We start from the raw sequence: 21,845 nt of genomic DNA on the forward strand, positions 1-21,845 counted from the left end.
TCAGTCTAGCTTCTATGAATTTGGCACAGATCTTGAGAAGAACACCAAACATATTTATGGTTTTATCTACAAAACAGTGAAAACCCAGAAAGTCACACTATTAATACCAAAGAAACAAACCCCAGCTAGATCAAAGTCTATATCTGTTAAGTCTTCCTCTAGCAGCTGTTGAGGTGGAGTAAGAGAAGGGAAATTAAACCCCTAAAAAAACAAAGAATTGGATCATTCAAGAAGAAATCAACACATCTAGTCATTCACACCTAACTAATTAAAATAACAAGAGAACTAAAAAGAGAGAGAGGAAAAAAATAACAATAATAATAATAATAATAGGAGATATTGTCTCTTAAGCACCCTCAAACCTGTTTGGATTATTCAAAGGCTGTGTTTGTTGGCTGCACTTGGAATGAGATCTAGATCATCTCATTCTAGAACTCCTCACCCATTGGTTTAGTCATATCTAATTCTTTTCAAATCCTTATTCACACCTTTTAGATAATTTAATTGGTGAAGATCTTATGCACTAAAAACCATTTTAAAGAAAAATGGAAAACTTCCAACCCAGGTAGAACCCAAACACAGCTTTAAGAGTAGTTTCTTTCAATGGGGAACTATATATATAAGAAGGGATGGACTTTGTTGATACGTTTCAACCAACTCTTCTCCATCAAATTTTCTGGGTTTTCAAGATTGGAGAAGTCTTAGAGTTTCCTCCCTCACTTTTCTCATGAACTGTGGAATCGTGTTGGGTTTCTATTGTTGGGATTGGTCCTTCTTAAATTCCCTTCTCCTCTTCTCTATCTCCTTGTAGCTGAAGAGCTCCGCCTTCTTCTTCTTTTTCTTCTTCCTTTTTACTGTAAGTAATATATAGAATTAAGAAGCTAACCATGGCTCAGGGAATCATCAGCACTGAAGAACATGAGTTTGATGATAAGGGTCTATTAGAAGAATATGTTAGGAGATCTTCTCCACCACCTTTTTTGTCCAAGACTTTTATGCTGGTTGAAGATCCAAGCACCGATGACATAATCTCCTGGAACCCAGATGGAACTTCTTTTGTGGTATGGAAACCAGCCGAATTTGCAGGTGATCTTCTTCCAACCCTCTTCAAGCACTCCAACTTCGCAAGTTTCGTCCGTCAGCTCAATACTTACGTAAGTAAACTCTACTCCAATTAGCACTTTCTGGGTTAGAATCCTTAACGTGCTTGCTCTAATACTAATTAATGTTAGTTGAATGAGCTGAGTCCTTTGACCTATCGCCCAATCTGGAGCACATTAACTTATTGGAAGTCATTAATTCTATACTTTTAGGTGTTTTAAGTATGTAATTAACTTCACATCTATTGTTGTTTATAGGGATTTCGAAAAGTAACAACAAACAGATGGGAGTTTTGTAATGATATGTTTCGAAAGGGATCAAAGAATTTGTTATGCAGAATCCGGAGAAGGAAGGCATGGACAAATAAGGGTTCTCAAAACGCTGGTGCAACAACCCAAATTGCACCACAGGAGTCTGATGAAGAGGGAGGATCAACATCTTCATCTTCTTCAGGTTACAGCACTGTTTTCAATGAAAACAAGCGACTGAAGAGAGAGAATGGAATCTTAAGCTCGGAGCTAATGAATATGAAAAAGAAGTTCCAAGAACTTCTTCAGTTGGTGGCTGTTTATTCTGCAGGTTCAAAGAACGATACAGAAGAAGACAGAAGGCCAAAGTTGTTTGGAGTGAGGTTGGAGGTTCCAGTGGAGATCAGGAAGAGAAAGATAGCTGAGATTAGCTACTGAGAGTCATCTCTCCAGATTTAATTATATTTGATCATGCAAATGTTAATTTGTATTCATCTAAACAAGCCATCTGCAACTATCTAATTGAAATGGTCAAGAAAATGATAATCGAAGTCTTAGCCTAACCAAGTGTCTTTATTCAATATGAAAACTTGTTTTGACTGCAATATTCTTCTTTTAAAGTCATTCTCCTCTTTTTTTTCCAATGGGTATCATGATTTGTGACACGTGATATTTTCGAGATCCAACTATTTAATTTTCTTCCCATTCAAACATAACTATTAGATCTCAAAAATGCCACATATCAATATTTAAAAGTCATTGCAATCAAGAGTACAAAATGTCCAATTTGGAATTGCTACATGTATGGCTAAAACGGTGTAGATAGGCATACCAGTACCTCTACTCTTAAGGATAGTAGCAAATAATGTTATTTTCGTTACTTGCCATGATTAGTCTACTTTATTAGTATTCAAAAGTTTTAAAAATAAACTACAGGGGTGATTCAATAAAAAAATCAAAGCTTCCAAGTAGAAGATTAAAATTCGTATCACCTTCCCAAAAAAAATGTTTCAAAGATGACTCTGCTCTTAAATATAATGATATAGAAACATGAGGATAAGATATACCACTATTCTCTCCAAAAAAAAAAAAAAAAAGAAGTGGATTTATATCCCATGAAAGGATAGTAAAAGGTATGTTGGAATTTTAATTTATCTATAAGCTATGAGATTCAAAATATTTTTATGCATTTTTTAGTGAAGGGTTAGAGATGATGTTATTTCCTTTAGATACCTAAATAGCCAATGAGTAATCTATAAAAAGTATTGTTTGAATGACTCACAAACAAGACTTAAGGAAAAAGACAGGATCTGGTAGGTATCTTATAGAGAAACTCATTTGTAGGTGTCTCTTCCTCTTCTATATAAAGAGATGAGTTGATTCCTAGTAATTCCCACAATTTAAAAAAACAATATCAATCTCTTGTTCACTGTCAAAGTGTGTTGTATCGATGGATTTGTAAGTACTACCTTCAAACATTCTTTGCAAGTAGATTCATGTGGAGTGCATGTCATTGGAACTAAAGAGTTGTTGTATCTTGAATGTGAGGACATCAAGGTCAAATCCAGTCTATATTATATGAAGCGTTCAAATACCTTAAGGAAAATTATTGATCAGAATGCCTCGACTCACCTTGTCCAAGGTCTTGTTGTTGTTATTGTATTGCTTCTTTCTATGACATACAAATGCATAGTAGTGTTATCGATTTCTTCTTCAACTTCTACAAAGATATACATTCCATTAAATCAAAAATAAATTTTATTTCATTAATTTTACAGTGTTATACTTGTGCCCATCTTGTCTTATTTCCAACAAGGTATCATCCAAAAAAACAATTAGTAAAAGGTTGCCACCAAACCCAAACACATGAAGGCTTTGGATGGGTAGAGACAAACACAGCCTAACTTCTTCAATTTTGTTTCTTTCGAGTGGTTTTTGGCTTTTATAATTACGCTCCACTTCATGATTTGACAATTCTACTAGCAGAATTGACTATTATTATTATTATTTTTTTAATTTTTATATTTTTAAATGAAAAAAAATTTCTAGATAACATGCATGTAAAGGTAGGTGACAGTTGTTGTTCCTTTGCTTAGGATATACAAATTTAAGTAGTTGTGCCGGTCCGACCGGGTTCAAACCAGTGACACTTTATTTTGACATCCACTCAAATATCTTCGAGCTTGAAAACATTTTTTTTTCTTTTGAGTTTATATTTTTCTTCAAAATCTCCACCTTTCAAATTAGTAATCAAGACCATTACTTCATATCTTCTACCTTCACAGGATCTTCTTTTGGACATAAAAGGGAAAATTTCTCTTAAATTCTTATGTCTTAGGAAAGAAAATATCCTATGTAAGACCAGAGAGAGCATAATCGTCTGATATAACTGATAAATTTCTAATGTTCATGGGCGAGATTGGATACAAAATAATATATTTTTTCTTCCTCAAAACATAATTTATTGACGTAAGTTTTCTTTCCTCCAAAGAACTAATAACAAAATCCGAGCTTCAAAACTTGGAAATCCAAGATACAGAAGTAGGCCAATCATTTTCACTCTCGGTAAAAAGACTGCCTTCATAGTCAAGAAGTCAGCAAAGCTGTTACTCTCCTTGAAGTTGATTTCGCATTCTCAAATCTTCTGCTTGATAATTAAAACTAGACTTAATTAAATGATTGTGTAATTGTCATTGAAGAGCATGCTACTCTCATGACAGGTCATCTTGAAACCCTACTTCCAAATTCACAAGTAGAAAAGGAAGTGTTGGGTGGAAGTTGCTAGTCATTGTTTTGGTTGGTTTTCGTTTGAAAATTTTCAAAGTGATTTAACATTTATCAACTAAAGGTTCAACGAAATTGCCTTGGTTTTATGAGATCCAGTTAAGTAACAACATTGAAGACTTCATAGTGGTCACTCAAACAACTCATTTGTCAAAGGGTCAGGTCTATGGTTGAATTAGTGCGTCTCTGATTTGTTTCTAGGTTGAATGATATTTGCCTCTGATCTCAAGTGATAAAATAGTTGTTTTATAACACCAGGGTAAAAAATCTAACACAGCCCAGGTCAACTTGGAATCTAATTTGGTTTGGTTTGACTCCAAATGTGAGAAGGGACAAGCTTTTCTTCTTTCATTTGAACTTTCAAAAGAGTCCGGATCTGCAATCCGTCGGGGAGAACTCGTCAGGAGAGCACTCTGTGCTCCCTGACGGCTTTACCACCATAAATTACAGGGGCCCAGGAATCGGGTGAAGGGGTTTTCTTTTGTTTTTTTTTTTATGTTTTATTATTTTTTATTTGTGAAGCCTACATAATTTGTGGTGGTAAAACTGTAGGGGAGCACAGAGTGCTCTCGGTGATGATCTGGATTCCTTTTAAAAGATGTCTTTCTCTAACTAAACTCCAGGGGTGGGGGAACTTTTTCTTACTCTAAAGACTTTTTTAGGTGCTTACAAAAAGTGACGGAGCACTGACTTCATCTTTTTTCCTATGGTTCACTCAGGCCATAAAGCCTGAAAATGGTGTCTGAAAAACCTCAACTACCAACCCTGTTTCCATGCCCAAACACTTAGAAAGTGTATTGCCTTAATTGACCAGTCCATCAACCTTGAAAATTTTCATTCAATGGTAAATGGTTTGTGGAAGTTGTTAGAATTGATGTCAAGCATGACAAAACATACACATGTATGCAATTCAACTTTTAATTTCTATCAATCCCTTTGGGAGCAGGAGTAGGGCTGCAACAAGTCCCAAGCCTAGCCCTATATGCTTTATTGTGAGCTTATTCTCACCCTGACCCTAATTCAAGGCTAATGATTTTTTTCCCTAACCCTAAGCCTTACAAGGCCAAGCCAAGCTCATTACAGCCTCGATTGTCCCTAATTGGCCCTAACTCTGGCCTTGATTGGCCCTATCCTTGTCCCTATTCTTAATTCATTGATATCAAGTATCAGATGTCGATACACTTAAGAACTTAAAGATAAAAGGAGCCATTTCTAACGAGTTAGAATAGGTATAACAAATAACTTTAAAATGTAAGCAGGAGAACCCAACATGATAAAAACTAATGATTTGGAAGCTCTAACATACAATTTATAATAACAAAAAATTAGTGTCTATATTTGCATGAAACACCTAGAAGACAAAGATGACAAACATGAAAAATCAGGAGGAAGAAAACCATCCCTTAAATCTCCATATAAACAAGTTAAAAAACAAAATAAATAAATAAACTCAAGGAATCTGATAGGAAACAGGTAGAGATAATAATTTGAATTAAAGTTGGACAAATTTAAAAGTTCAAGTCCATTGTAGAGAAGGTCACATAAGAGCTCTTTTTGTAAATTTAGGAAGATAAAAAAGGGTCTAATAAAATGAAAAGTTTATTTTTAAAGTTAAAACGTAAGTATATTTTGATTCACAATTGTTTGATAAATTAATATCCCTATTCAACAAAAAAAAAAATCCATATTTAACACCTTGTTAACAAGTAAATCAACAGTAATTTAGTCTTCTACAAAAGAGAGAAAAAAATTTAATTGAAAAAAATGACATTGTAGTTACAAACATAATTATAACTATCTGGCATTGACAAGTTTTTTTTAGATTCCATATTGGAGGCAAATGAAAAAATGTCAATATCTTTAAGAACTAAAAAAGACTTGAGTTGAACTTCAACAGGTTCAAATAAAAATTACGCTAAAAATTTATATAAAAAGAGAACTCATAGTCTAATATGATCAAAATGACTAAAGGTCAAAATCACTTATATCAAGGTTATTATGAAGATCATAAAGTCAATGACAAAATCAGGGTTAAGATTAAGAACAAACTTAGCGTCAAGATTAGTGTCAGGGTCAAAATCAATGTCAAGATCAAAACCAGAATTAGGGTTAGATCAGAGCCAAAATCCAGACCAAGATCAGGGTCAAAATCACAACCCAAGTTAAGGTTAGAATCAAAGCTAGGGTCAAGGCAAAAAATCAAGGACGGGTCAAGACAAGCCTGTCAGCCAAAGTGTAATCCCAAACTTACTCTTAGCCCTATATTTTAGCCTGACCTACCCTTAAGGCCAAAATCTTGAGGCCAAGCCCTATTTGGATATAGGGCAAATCATGGCTGCCAAGGCCAAACTTGCACCCCTACGCAAGAGTGGGAAAGACAGATCATCTCACAAGTTTACTTTCAAACACACATTCCATCTAAAATTGTCACTGCACTTTCCCAATTAAAATTTCTTTTTCTTTCACTATACCCAAATTTTCAGTTCATCACACCTTCAGTCAAGAAAGGAACATTCATGGTACAATCAGATCAGTCATTCGGTCGGAATAAATTTTCATCATTTTAACAGCTCGTTTAATTCACCAGTCATGGGGGAACAATAATTATGGTAACTCATACATTTCCCTACCTGTTACATTTTCTCATGGAAAGCCAAGGCAAAATGGCTCTGCTTAAGTTTGCTTCTCTGCAGATGCATTATTTTCAATAGGGCTGTCAAAACCATGATAGGGAACTTCAATCATGGCTCTAGGTGAAGGACGGCCTTCCAAGTCCTGGGGAAAGCATTCAAATTCAGGGCCAAAATTGAACTTTACCACACAATTTGGCTGGTTGGGGAGTGTGTACATGGAAGCAGCAGGGTAGTAGCGGCCCCCAAATAGATCCTTGAAAGCGACACCTTGGAATACACCATTCTTCGCAAACGATATCTCACTTCCTGTGCAGCAAAACAAGCTTGGTTAAAAGAACTCACCCAATCTCAATATGCATAGGGTGACTGGAAACCTCAGCTTCACTTACAGATGGTCAGTCTTGACAAATTTCCATCAAACACAGGGACACAAAAAGATCTCTATCAACAAGATACTACCCCAAATTTCTCCTCAGTGGTGGCTAATGATGGCTTAAGATTAACTAGTAGTGGTTTCAAATCATCACTTATTTTCAGGTTTCTTTCTAACTCAACTGTTTGTATAAAGGGAAAGGATGTATAATGTATTGTAAACAGCATGAAAAGTCAACCTCATATTAAATCCAGAGCCCAAGATTTCCTCAGTGAAGGTAACTTCATGGGCAGTCATGACTCATGACCCTCTGCAGTTACGATTTCATGAACCATGGAGATGAAAATCATAATAACAAGAAGTCAGCAGGGCATGGACAAAGGGCATATCAAATCACCTTAGCATTAGGACAGTGCAAATTTAGGTCCAAATTTCATGTAAGCTGGTTGATTGAGCAAGACAGAGAAACACAGAACAGGGGATCAGTATAAGCAACATAGGGCATAAAATAAGCTAGTACATCAGTAAGGCTCTTTTATCCCTTCCTGGACTACATAGGCGAATTAAGCTAGGATATCAATTAAGTTGTGGGATATCTAACAGGGGGTTTTGTTAAATTATTTTACAGTATGGAACACCCAGTATTCTGACTTAATGTCACAGCATCTAGGCAATCCAAAACATTTGAGGGTCTGAACACAATGTGCCTGCCTAGATGAACAAGGCAACCCCAGTTATCAAGGCACCTGAACACCAAGAGATGCCTAGAAGAAACCCTGAAAGTCATACAAACCTGCAACTTGAGACAAGTGCCTACAAGTTGCGAGAGTGAGAGAAAAAGAGGAAAGGGGGAGACTAAGAAGATGGAAGAAGACTAATGTGAGAAGAGGCCCAGCTAATATCTAGTATACATTATGGTCATTAACAGAAGAAGCAAATCAAATTTAGAAGGTAAACACCAAAACAGAAGGTGACAAATACAACATAATCCAGCCAGCAGTTCAGCATCAAAATTGAACCAAATGAAGCAGGGACTGAGGTCTTGTGCCCCAAATCTTAGCCTATTCTGATGTTAATGTCTGAGTTATGAAGGGAACGACAAGGTAGAAGGTTTATTAAGAACTTGCAAACCAGATAAATCTGGGCTTCAAATCAGGGATAAAATTGAGGTCCTGGTGATATGAATCAGTCCTCAAAATCTTCATTGGAATGGAGTTTTTAATTCTGGGAAGTTGGACAATAAAGCAGCAGAGAAAACCAAGGCTTGGACAGGTCCTCAGCATGTAGATGGTGTCTCTTTGATCGAGAAAAACCACAGCCATGCTCCCTTTATTTGCTAGATTTGGACAGATTACAGACTCAAAATAAAACTCTATTACATAGCCCAACTACTAAACCAAGATAAAACCCCATAGAATGGAGGTATTTAGACCTGCAACTGATATACATTCTCTCACACTCCCCCTGCAAGCTCAAGGATACCGTATGTCAAAGGAAACTCCAGCTTTGAGCAAAAGGATACACATTAAAAATAAGCACCAGCCTTGAACATATGTTGCAGCCATAGAGTCCAATGAACATAAAGAGAATTTCAAAAGGTAACAATATCAGCTCAAGCACACAAATCATGAGCAGGATCATCAGATATCTTCATGTTGAAGACATAATCAACAATGAGAAAAATAAACCCAAAATACCAAGCAACAACAAAATCAAAAGCACTTCTGAAAGAAGGCAGGTAGGTGATAGTAATCTCCACAATGCAAGATAAAAGTGCAGCATCCGACAACTAAGTAACTACATCATTAGGCATTATGAAGGGAGGTAGGCAGTAAGTAGTAATATGCAACAGACAGAAGTACAGTATAGGGTACTGCAAACCAAGGTCTAACTAATAAAGATCAGATTCAATCTAGAACCTCAAATAGAGGTCCATGGATAGCCATGGGATTCTACTGCTGTGGAAGCAGCCTAGTCTGATGATGTGGTAGGTTTTTGTTATTTATGGAGCATCACAAAAGGTTAACCCTGTCCAGAGAGAAGCATGAACAAGAGAAAGGCCAAGACAGAATACCAAAAGAGAAAAAGAGAGAGAGAGAGACCCAAAAAAAAAAAGGTTATTGTCGACCTAACTAGTGCTGTTGGGCCCATATGGATAGCTGGCTTGAAGATTTGTGCTAGATGCAGGTGGAGTATTCTGTTACAAGCTGCTACTAATTAAGTTTCAAGTCCTGTAATAGTTTCTAGGTTACCGAGTATACAGCTATCCAGTAGTTTCAAATTTTGTTTCCTTGCTAGTATCCTGTTCGTTAAGTAGGCTACTCTTTTGGTAGATGAGACACAAGCAGGGAGTACTACCAAGTTAAAATCATGGAGAGCAACTTTGGAATCAATAAGCTTTACTAAGTAGAACAAAAATGGAATATCTAGTGTACAACTTTGGTCATGATCAGACAAATGATGGGAAGGTGAAACTTGATGAGGAGATTCCACAAAGTGATTATTTTAGGTACCTTGGCTCAATCATAAATAAAGAAGGTGATATAGTGGAAGAAGTTTCCCAAAGAATTAAAATAGGTTGGATATAAATGAAGAGGTGTTTCTGGGATTTTGTGCAATCAATGTGTTCTTTGGAGCCTCAAAGGAAAATTCTATAAGACCATCATACGATCAATGATGTTGCATGGTGTAGAGCGGTGAGTTGTTAAGAAGTATCATATAGATGAACTCAGTGTAGCAAAAATGAGGACGCTATGATGGATAAGAGGCAAAACTAAGAAGGATAAGATAAGGAATGATCATATTAGAGCTGGTTTAGGAGTAGCTCCAATAAATGATAAGCTACGACCTACGAGAAGGTCGATTGGGGTGGCACGAATGCCCCCTACAGAGAAGTGATCTAATCCATATTTTAGGAACTACAAGGCTTTATAATTCGGCTACATGCATGAACACTTAAATAAAAATTAATACCACTAGAATCATGCCAACAAAATTTGAAACTAAATAAAATATTCAGTCCTCCCAGACTGCAGTTGAAATTCGCAAGTGGGTCTAGTGGGGGGCACAATAGACAAGAAAGAAGGTTAAAGAAAATAGAGCAAAGAATGAAAAAGTTAAGTAGAATCAGACTTAGAAGAAGGGGAAGATGGAAAAGAACACTCACAAGAAGAAGAAGAAGAAGAAGAGAAAAGGAGAGAGGGGGACCTGCAAACACTCAATGCTAAAGCTTCAATTCATCTTTTCTTTCTATTCCATAAGTCTCTTTATTATTGCAATGTAAGGGCCTATATATATCTTAGCTAAAGCTTTACAAAAATTAGAAACAAAGTAGACTAAAAATGCAAACCAATATCCTAGCAACTAGTGACAATAGAATCTTATAAATATAAAAAGTAATTAAAATTAGAAACTACTAGGCTTTATATTTCAGCCACACGCATAAATAATTAAAATAGAAACTAAACTAAGGTCCTAAATTTCCAAAGAATAAAATCTGATCTTGGGCCCACAAATCTTCTATGAAGCATTCCTCACATACCAACTAAAGGGCTCTGACTGTTCAGGTGAACAGTGACGTAAACAGTGTTTTGGCTTTCTTTCTTCATGTTTTCTCCTATTGTGGCAGTCCTGATTGAGTGGTCAAAATTGTGGAACAAGGGGACCTTCTATTTTGACTAGTCAGCTGGTTTGAACTGGCGTCCAATGCTGGTTTGAATTGGTCCTAGCTCGCTGTCCTGCATCAGGGTCCCACTGGAATCTTCTAGGGATATTCTCACCAAGTAAAAATCTGGATTGAGATGCTGTTCACATAAACAGTGTTTTTGCCATTTTATTGGGCCCTTCTAGAAGACCAGCTGAGCTGACTTGAACTCATCCAGTTGGTCCAATTGAAGCTGGTTCTATTCTGTACAGGTTCTATATCATAAGGCATCTGAGGCCTGCCACTGCTGCAGTTAGAAATCTTCATCTACACCCCCACTCTGCCCTAGCTAGTTGCTATGATGAGGTCTCCTCAAACTGTGACCTGTTGAACCAGTCACTCCAAGATTTCATTGGGCCTTTCAGGAATCAAACCCCCCCCCCCTCTTTTTCTTTCAAGCACAATGAACAGTTATTTAGTGAGATTTAAAAATACATCAGGTTTGACCAAATTTCTAGGTTTTATTTCAGCTCTGCTCACTGTTCCATCAGCCCTTTCTGTAGTTGGAGTTTGAGAATAAATTATTGGAACAGATAACCTAGCAATTAGTCATACAGCAAACGAAAGAGATGTTTAACGGCCAAAAACAGGATCAAATGGTGCCCCTAGCAATAGGAAACATCCCTTGAAATTTAAGCAACAGTATCTCCCAAAGAAAAAGTAATTGTATGTATCAATTTCTTAAGGGGGAAAAGAATTAATGAAATCAAAAAAGCAAATCAATCAGCAACAACAGGTATGAGGACATACAGAGCTCTATCAGGCAAGTTACTTAAAAACCGATACATCACCTTCAATATAATCTTCTTCTCTATACTTCCTTCCCTAAGCGTTTAAGAATATTAGTCCCATCTAAACTACTAACCCAAGATAACTGTGACCAGATACATTCTCTAATAACACCACACTTCCTGAGAATGACTTGCAAATTAAACAGAACAAAGTGCATAATCACCAAATTGAGTCCCATATAAACTTACTGAAAACCTATGGCATGCATTCTTAGGGGCTGGGTGGTTACAGAAAAATAGATAAATGGATATTGTTAAAGACATAGAACCTATAAGCATCGGAACCAAATTATTCATCGCCTGAGCTATTCACAACCATCTTTTCAAGTCCAAGTTTAGCAGAGGGTTATTTGTTTCCTAAAATATTAATGAATTGGTCACAGAATCCCCTAAGATTTAACTGGTTGAATTGGGAATGAATTTGGGAACTCTGATCTGTACTTTTGTAATCTGTCATGCTGATAAAATCACCATCAACAAGGAGAAGATTCTACTAGCTCAATCAAACCTTTAAGTTTCCATATACATGGAAAATACTGTATAAGTGAAACCAATACTTAGTTGACCTTCATATACATGGGATGGATTCAGAAATATTGAGCATATTCAAGGAGTAGACTCCGAATGAACTGATTGGACATTTAGGTTCTGTATGGTAATGATTCAGTTATTTTTTTCCCAGGTTTCTAAGTTGCACAGATTTTCTTGTGCTTTTTGCACATTTTTGGTCCTGGATTTTGTATGATAACATACTTGGCAAAAAAGACAATGTTTATTTAACAAAAGAAACACAAACCCCTCTTAGAGTTACATTATGTTTTATACGCAAATGACCCTTTTGCCCTTATGACTTGAGTGTACATCTTGTGCCACCACACTTTATAAAAAAAAATTAAAAAAATCCCATTGAAGAAACACCAAATTGGTGTCTTCCACAATGAGGGCTCAAAAGTGTGCTAAGCTAGCTTTTGCTAAAAATAACAGAAAATGAACCGGAATACCCATGCAAAATTTCACCTGTTTCTGTTCCAAAAACACTGGAAAACACCAGAAATGTTATCTTTTTGAGCATTACCATACAGAGCCTTACTGATTCTTATTTCCATTTATGTTTTGATCTCCTCGAGAGGAAATTTTTTAGTGCAACGAACTTCTGATAAGAACAGAGCCCTCACAGTTTCAGAACTGTAGGCACCAAAAGACTACAGAGTACATAAAATATGATACAACGGAGGCGCTGACAGGACTATGGAGAATTGACAGTTTCAGAAACCTAGATACCCAAAGACTACAGAGCACATAGAAGAAGAAGATAACCCTAAATAGGCAGTACAATATTCATAACTTTCCACCCAAAAAATATATGATCGCCACTGAAAATAACCTCCAAGAAATATTCAGAAAACTTTAGCATTAAACTCAAATTACAAAGCAAGGAAAAATTCAGTGGAACAGAATCTCTGCTTACAGAGTGCAGGGTACAGCAAATTGTGAATATAAAAGATTAGATAATGTGAACCTAAATTCCCAAAGACACAACAGATTAATCTCTACAACAATGAAGTTTTTGATCATCACAGCTTTCACTCATCAAAAGGGCACATCAGGAAGAAAAAAACATACTGATTTTCAAAGCCAAAACGCATAAACAAAGAGCAATATCCATATGGGACAGATGTTCAGATCACAAGATATTTGCTATTCAAAATATTAAATTCCACATAGATGAAATAGATATCGCACTGCACATAAGGCAACAGTTTTCTACGTTGCAGAAAAAGAGGCCATTCATCAAAGAAAGGCAAATGCAAAACAATACACAATGCGAATGCACAAAAAAATGGTTAGCGAAAATTATCATTTTTCACCTACATTCAGTAATACCCTCTCACCTGGTACTACTTTGGGTGGTTCCTCCTTCCCGTCAGGAGCACAAGCATACTTCTGCCCCTTATAGTAGACAAAATGTGGTGGTTTGGGGGCATACAGAGCTCCTTCAGGCAAATTGATATAGCAGCCAATAACATCACCTTCTGTATAACCTTCTTCTCCATACTTCTCTCTCAGAGCTTTATGAATCTTAGTCCCATCAATATCTCTATACCCAAAGCTGTTCCCATCGTACCCTACCGGCGCTTGCAAATCCCCTTTCTCTGTCGACCACCCAAGCCTTGTATGACCAGTCTCCCCAAGTTTCGTTACCTTGATTTCAAAATACCAAGCACCTTCAACTACCCCCCTCGTCGCCCTAACCATTCTGTACCCTTTGAGCTTCCCGCAGACAAACGGTCATCGCTCAACTCAACCTTCTCAGCCTTGTAGACCTTGGAAAGGCAAAGTTTCATGTCGAGTGTATCATCGGTTTTGTCAGGAAACCGAGCCATTGGAGCTATGAAGACATTGTTCACCGGTGCAACGTGGTTGCCATTGGTTTTGCTCTTCTTCTTGTACTTTCGCGATGATTTCGTCCAAACATTGTTTTTCTTCTTGGGTTTCTTCGTGGCCGTCGTCGCCGCTGCCGGTGTTAGTGGTGTTTGGGTATTTGTTTCCGGTACAGCTTGTTCAGGCGGCATTGTTTCGAGGGCTTGGGAATTGAAGGAAGAGAGGGGTTTCTTCTTTTTCTTCTTAGGGTGATTTTCATCGTCGTCAGAGACTGATTTGCGTTTCGGCGATTGTTGCTCTTGCTCTTGCTCTTGTTGTAGGCCTTTAGGGGCTTCTTCTTCATTGTCATCCTCAGAGAGTTCATCTTCAGATAGCTCCTCGGATACATCTTGCTCTTCCTTCAAGTGCGTTTCTGGGTTCTCAACAGAAACGTCAGTTGTGACAGTAGTGGTGACGGGCTGAGCTTTACCAATGAGTTCACTATTGTTCCAATCTTCTTCATCGTCATCGTCGTCCCTGTAAGTCGCTCTCAGGGATTCCATTAATTTCAATTCCTTTTACGTTCTTCCGAGTTCCGACTACAGAAGCTAGGGCAAAAGCAGATAACAAACAATGAGGGAGCAACGCAGAGCCCAACCACAAGCAACCCCTCGGAAGTTAGAAACTTAGAATTAGCCTTGGCAATTTGGCATTGGCGAAAGCGTAATCTCGGGCGGACTCAATACTCCTGTGAAATTTCTGCCACTGCCCTGCACATGTCCTATGTTTCTTCAAATTCCTGTCTGATTTATACATATTTTTTCTCTTTTTGGCGAAAGATTTTTCTTTTGACACACCATGGGACATGTCAGGCGACGATGAAACCCTATAAATCCTCACATCATTCTTCTGCCTCTCAAATCCACTGTTGCAACACTGCAAAGCCCCCTCTGCAACTCTGAATTGGATAACAAATGAGCCAGTAGAAAATTAACTTACTCTTTTTTTCTTTTCTTTTCTTTTTTCTTTTGAACTGAGCTTCATCTGGTCCAATTGTCCAACTTATGTATAAATCCTCATACAGGTTACTAAATTTATTATATTAATTTTTTTAGTATAATCATGGAGTCATTCTATTAGATCTAGACCACTAAATGGATGGGCTTTGGTTTGGATATGCCACTATTCGAATCCGGATCTAATGAAAATTTTCAGAAGGTAACCGAATTCGAATCCGAAATTTTTTTAGGTATCTAATAATAATCCAATGATTCTAATCCAAGAAACTATCCGATTATTGATTGTTTATTGTCATTTTTTTTTAAATTTCTGATTCTGGTTATTGATTTTCCGGTTACTCATTACTAGTTTCCGAATCCAATTATCAACATTTTTTAGAGAAAAATATTTAATACTCAACTTAAACGGGATAATTTCTAATTTTCGGTTTTTTGGATTACTGATAACCGATTTCCGAATCCATTATTGTTCACACACCAATGAGGTGTGCTACGCCCACAGGCAAAGAGGAAGAACTTTTTCACTATGTGGAAGAAGTACAAAAAGAGATCTCACAACCAATCATTAAGAACAACGTTACAAGACCTCTCACCCAAAACCCTAACCGAAAACCCAAATCTCTTAAAGCAAATATAAGATAGATATATACAGACTCCAACCAGGGTAAACGGGTCGACCTATCAGGTTGGATCGTATTGTACCACAGCGGCTATGCCCCTCCACTACCTCAATAGACCGAGATAAGTGGTGGGCTCCGGGCTTGGGTTGATTGCTTCCACCATAGATCTCCAAAAACGAGTCATTCATTGCACTCACCAAAATGTCGATGCAAGTCACTGAGTCCATCTTCGAAATCGGGTCACAACATAATAGGGTCAATAGATGATGTTACATCTAGTGATACTTGGAATGATGATTTGCTTTGTAGGGTCATACATTTGCATCTTGTCTCTTCCATCTTCAGAATAAGAGTTTTTTGCTACCCAACTCTTGGTGGAGTACCCTTCTAACAGTGGCATATTCACACTAACAAAGCTGCTTTGTGGCTTTCTGAACCCCTGGTTGCTCAATCATAATGAAGAAGCAGAAATCTTGGTGTAAACTCAAATTTTACCCAAGCCTGAGATCTTTACGTGAAGATTATTTCATAATGATCACCTGTTATGGATAAGATGGTACAATGGAAGAATGGTGAGTCTATTTCAAGTTTTTGCTATGCTGAAGTTGAATCTTCTCTTGTTTATAACTTATCAATGGACGCAAAGAACTTGTTCCAAGTACACCATCAGTGGTTCCATTAAAAGAGAACCAACAAACCTATGAAAATAACTATATTTTTAAATAGACTCAATGACCAAAACTGTTTCTCCTACATAAAATCTAGCCTCATCTTCAGTCAAGGTATCCTTCCTCATAAGTAGAGTCATCATATCTCCACCGGGTAGATTCCATGATGAGGTACCAGAAGTCATCATCTTCAAAAGATCAATATGGTTGCTATCAACCTCTGCAAGTACATTCCGTTAAGCCTTGACATGCTCAACCTGATATATTTGGAACCAAACTTAAGCATAAAAGAGAATGATTTCAACTTGATCTTTCTGCAGCCAGGTTACTCATATACCTGCATCTCTGACTTCTTTAGCTTTTTCATTGCATATGCATGTCCTGTTGCCTTCTCTTTGCTGACTTTAACCTGTGCCATAAACAGAAGTACAATAAATAGACAACACTGGTATTGTAACTGCACCGATAACATACATGATCACGGCTGCTGGAGAAATTTGGAGAATCACCAGCTGTCCAGCTACAAATGCTGAACATCATCATGTCTTCATGCTAGAAACTTCAATTTGAGCATCGCTAAATTCAAACGGTATCATTCTTAAATTCTACGTGGACTGGATTATGGACTCAAAGTCGAAAGATTGCTTTCACTTTGATCAGTAAAATAATAGGTAGTCACATCTGCACATTTTGACACTTCCCTCACAGATCACTCCCTCATCCATAAATGTCTTGTCGCATGTGAGTAGATGCAGCTAGAATTTGCTCATATGAAATTAAGTATCTTCCATAAAACCTACTGAAAAGAGCTGCCTCCTCGCTCTCCTCTCTCTGATAACAGGGTTTAATAAGGATGCCAGAATTTGACCAACTATGCTCTTGTATTTCCTTTTATTCTCTTACAATATATACCCTTCCATAAAAGAATCTGTGTTATCTTACAGCAATTTGAAGTATACTGTACTCGGAGAAAGAGGAGCACAACATATACCCTTTCATAAAAGAATCTGTGTAATTGGACAGCAATTTGAGGTATACTGTACTCGAGACATTCAGATATTTTTCGGTTAAAATTAAAGTAATTCTACAGTAACCTAATTTTTATTTCTTGGAATGGCCAAGTCAATAGATCATGTCATTGCCACTCATGTCAGAGCCTAAACTATGAACTGTATGCATAAACAAATTCAATTCTAACAATGAATATATACAAGGATAGTCACAAAGAGTTCTTTTGGGTGGAGGCAGGTGGTTGCACAATTATGTATTGATTTTTCTTTACATGAATAAATTGCAAAATGCAACAGGTAACACCATAGATAGATAGAGAGGAATTCTAGGGTTTTTTTCTATTGGTTACACGGGACACAAAATCATGAAGATGCTAAATTGCAATTTAGCCAAGGGAAAAAGAGACAAGATCTGACATTAAGAGCTACAAATTGCAGTAATGCATGTAATTTGAAAAGAAAAAAAGAAAAAAAAATCTAGAGTAGCATTCAAGGGATAGTTACCAGAGGTTAAAAAGGAGGGAACGATAACTAACAATATCAGGATCTTGGCAGGTACAAGAAATATGAAGTGTAAATCAATTACAGAAACATAGAACAAAACAGAAGAGCCTGAAGGGAGAGAGATGAGACAATCAAATATAACCAGAATAGAGGAAAAACATACAGGAAAGAAGATCTACCTCCCCAAATGCACCCTTTCCTATCATTGTTGATAACTCAAAATCATCAGCACCCATTTTATGCCTCTGAAGGCGCATGTAGTCAGTTTCCTTCTTCTCCAAGTGTTTTAGTAAGTTGCTTATCAGAGCTTAACCTTGGCCACACAACTGCAACCTGGTCATATGGAGAGGGGTTTGCCATTTGTAGAAGTGAAATTTGATGGCTTAGATGTTAAGTCCTCCTTCACCACTGAACAGATGTAATTCAAGGTCTTTCTCGAGATTTTGAAGACAGACTCAAATTTATCAAACCTTTTTGATAGAGACAAGGGTCCTGTAGAAGAATTTAAAACACAAAAAAGAAAGATTTGAGTTATTCATGTCACAAATGTGAACACTCAGATACAAGCATTCAATATTTCTTTTGCAATCATGCAAAGCGGGAAGAATGCCAAATGCCTTCAGCCCTCATCTCCATGATCTCATAATAAAGTGTTAAACTTGAAAAATGTACAAATATTTCATTGAAGCAGACCCCGAAAGAGAGAGAGAGAGAGAGAGAGAGAGAGAGAGAGAGAGAGAGAGAGAGAGAGAGACTGCTCTACTTTTTCTTTAAGTTCAAGCTCAATGATGAAGCATCAAATTACAACACTCATCATTTCACTTACCTGGTTCACCAGTAGTCGCCACAGGAACACTTCCCATCTTTGAAATGGTGAAACCGGGAAACATCCCTCACAACTATCTCTCTCCCAACAATCTTGGATATAAATTTTGTTGCTGTATGGCAATCCACACACACTCGAAGGTTTTTCGTGACTCGAATAGTTGTTCCAGCTGGGGTGCTTATGATACCAAATCCTATAGCAAGCCTCTCACTATGGCTGCACAGCATGTATCGCTTTTGCTCCTCCTCAACATCATGGAGTACATCATCTGTGTTGGGAACATATCCTTCCCGCTCCATTTGCTCCAACAGGACTTTCAGGGCTTCATTTATCTTATCATAGTAAGGGTGAGAATTATCACCTGAAACAAAAGCATGTAGCTTGTTGTTGACTTCTATCCAGCTGCAGGCTGGTTTCTTTTTCATGCCCCTACTTTTCATAGTAATCCTAAGTTTTGCTGCATCTTTCCATCTGCCGGCAGCAGCATATATATTTGACATAAGAACGTAGGAACCCATGTTTTCAGGGTCAACCTCAAATATTTTGAAAGCCACATTTTCTGCCAGTTCAACTTTCTTGTGCACCCTACAAGCAGCCAGCAAAGTTGCCCACACACTGCCTGTTGGTTTTATATGCATGTTAGAGATGAATTCAAAGGCTTCCTCCAACCTTCCTGCTCGCCCAAGGAGGTCTGCAACAGCAGCATAGTGCTCTATTCCTGGAGAAATGCCATAATCTTTTTTCATATGATCAAAAAGAATCAAAGCTTTATCTATCAATCCGGCATGGCTACAAGCAGTTAGAATAGCCACAAATGCAACATAATTGGGTCTTACATTCTCCGCCTCCATCTGCTTGAACAAGGAAAGTGACTCATGGGCACAACCATGCAAAGCATATCCCATGATCATGGCCGTCCATGATACCATATCAGGTGACTCCATCTTATCAAAAATACACCGAGCAATGCGTATATTTCCACATTTAGCATACATATCCACAAGAGAGCTACCAATAAACACGTTATCATCAAAGCAACTCCGAATTATGTACCCATGAAGCTGCTTCCCTAGATGTAAAGTTGTCAAGTGAGCACAAGCAGGCATGATACTTGAGAAGGTGACATGCCGAGGTTTTATATTGGCCATCAACATATTACGAAACAACTGGAGTCCTTCATCAAACAATCCATTTTGCACACATCCGGCTATGACAGAGTTCCATGAGATAGCATCACGCTGTGGTAAAAGAAAAAACACCTGGCGCAAATTATCCACCCTAGCGCACTTAGCATACATGTCAATCAAGCTACTTCCAATGAAAACATCTGTATCGAATACATGTCTTAGAGCATACCCATGGATCTCCATTCCTTTAGAAACATCTACATACTCTGCAAAAATAGGCAGGATACTAGACAAAGTGAAGGTGTCAGGTTTCAAACCAGCATCTCCCATCTTAGTAACCATTGTTAAAGCTTCTTCATAGATTCCATTCTGTGCAAGTCCAGCAATTACGGTATTCCAAGAGACAATATCTCTATTAGGCATTCCATCAAACACTTTCTGCACGCTCCTCATAAAAGGTGTTTCCTTTGTCTTACTTCTCTGAGGAAGTCCAATTGTTTTTGTTGGAACAAAAATATCCTTAATATCACCACCCGCATCTTGTTTATTTAACTCATAGCCAAATTCAGAACTTTTGATATGAGAATTCAGCTCCACAATCACTTCCCGTTTCCCATTATAAGTTCCACCAATGGGGTCATTAAAAGCGAGTGAATTACCTTCCGCTTTGGATGCACCAACTTCACCAAGGCTCTGCAGCTTGCAATACATGTTCATTAGCGCATTTCCAGTGTAAAGATCAGAATCCAAACCAAGACGAATGATACAGCCATGAACTGATTCGCCCAGCTTCAAATTCATTAAGGCGGCACAAGATTTGAGAACAGTAGGGAAGATATTGTGATCCGGGCACTTGCCCCGAGTTCTCATTTCGACGAAAGAGACTAGAGATTGAAAGAAAAGCCCATTAGAAGTATAGCACCTAATTATAGATTTCCAAGCAACAACGGAAGGTGAAGGAAACAGGTTGAAGATGAGGAGGCAGTCCTGTAGAAGACCCAGATTTGAGTAGATAGAAATGACAGTATCCATGAAAGACGAATGAGTTCCTTTGGTCATAATGATCTGGGCATGGAGTTGTTTCGCTTGCAATTTCGATGTAACAGATGAAGGTTTCTGAAGGAGGAACTTGAGTAGCGCCATGTTGGAACTCATCGAAAGAATTAAAATTAACCCAGTTGCATAAAAAACTCCAGTGTGTTCAGTTTTCAGAAAGAGCTTACCTTTCTATGCACCTACATGCCTGTGTGCCTGGAGTTCCAAAAGACGAAGATCATCATACAGGCGAGTCTACATTCAAATTCGATGTGAATTGAAACAAGGAACGAAATTAACAAACTTTCATAAATATTAACTTCAGTGTGTCTAGTCGTAATTCTGAATTTCAAGGGTTTCACATGTATATTCTACCTCTGCAACTTCGCTTCCAACCAAAAATGAAAATGTAATCACTGGGAAGCTTTACGAATTTCGAACAGGAAAGTAAAAGAAGAGTGTGATAACTTTTCAAATTAAATCCATAGATCCCGCCCTTCTCTTTTAGATAAAAACAAAGTTTATGCTAAACTTGAAGGGTTTCACATGTATATTCTACCTCTGCAACTTCGCTTCCAACCAAAAATGAAAATTTAATCACTGGGAAGCTTTTTCGAACAGGAAAGTGAAAGAAGAGTGTGAGAACTCTTCAAATTAAATCCATAGATCCCGCCCTTCTCTTTTAGATAAAACAAAGTTTATGCTAAACGGATGGAATAGCTTGAGAAGATGCTTGAAGAGTATCATTTCCTAGGTTTTATACAAGAACCAAGGAACCAAGGAAGATGATGGATTTGACCATTCGACCAACTGACTATTTGACTTATTTTTTGAAAAAAAAATATATTTAAGTTATTTTAATATATATAAAGGGTAGTTTAAATTAAAAGGTTTTTGGATAATATTATAAAAATTGTTAAACCACTCTTTATTATAAAGATAATTTTAAATTAAAAAAAAAACAGTGAATTAACTATTTTCATTGGATTAATATGTTCAATGAAAATTCAATTTTAGAATTTTTGTATTTTTAAATATAAAG

The 21,845-nt window shown here is 37.3% G+C and overlaps 3 protein-coding genes across 5 annotated transcripts; 1 reads left to right on the plus strand and 2 right to left on the minus strand.

Moving 5' to 3' along the window:
* Positions 1-652: 652 nt before the first annotated feature.
* On the plus strand, positions 653-1,946 carry LOC149008376 (heat stress transcription factor B-3-like). The gene is made up of 2 exons (XM_089166526.1): positions 653-1,154; positions 1,359-1,946. The coding sequence occupies exons 1-2, from the start codon at positions 888-890 to the stop codon at positions 1,785-1,787; spliced, it is 696 nt and encodes a 231-aa protein (XP_089022652.1). The 5' UTR covers positions 653-887; the 3' UTR covers positions 1,788-1,946.
* A 4,553-nt stretch (positions 1,947-6,499) lies between these two features.
* Positions 6,500-14,968, minus strand: TRO (histone H3K4 methyltransferase TRAUCO). The gene is given in 3 exon segments (XM_089166225.1): positions 6,500-7,072; positions 13,526-13,903; positions 13,906-14,968. Coding segments are annotated over 3 exon segments (1,296 nt in total). The 5' UTR covers positions 14,558-14,968; the 3' UTR covers positions 6,500-6,806.
* Positions 14,969-15,717: 749 nt separating this feature from the next.
* LOC149008378 (Tetratricopeptide repeat (TPR)-like superfamily protein) lies at positions 15,718-21,558 on the minus strand. 3 transcript variants are annotated; one of them, XR_016175234.1, is made up of 4 exons: positions 21,179-21,558; positions 18,642-21,058; positions 17,995-18,307; positions 15,718-16,710 (listed from the first exon to the last, which is right to left on the minus strand). XR_016175234.1 is itself a non-coding variant. In XM_089166811.1 (2 exons), the coding sequence occupies exon 1, from the start codon at positions 20,921-20,923 to the stop codon at positions 18,647-18,649; it is 2,277 nt and encodes a 758-aa protein (XP_089022937.1). In that variant the 5' UTR covers positions 20,924-21,558; the 3' UTR covers positions 15,718-18,307; positions 18,642-18,646. The 3 variants fall into 3 exon arrangements, 1 of the variants encoding a protein (XP_089022937.1); XR_016175233.1 differs by having other exon boundaries at positions 18,642-21,558; XM_089166811.1 differs by having other exon boundaries at positions 15,718-18,307; positions 18,642-21,558.
* Positions 21,559-21,845: the final 287 nt, after the last annotated feature.

Source organism: Hakea prostrata, chromosome 8 (assembly GCF_041222555.1).
Source record: "Hakea prostrata isolate BN-2017 chromosome 8, UWA_Hpros_2, whole genome shotgun sequence".
Classification (NCBI taxonomy): Eukaryota; Viridiplantae; Streptophyta; class Magnoliopsida; order Proteales; family Proteaceae; genus Hakea; species Hakea prostrata.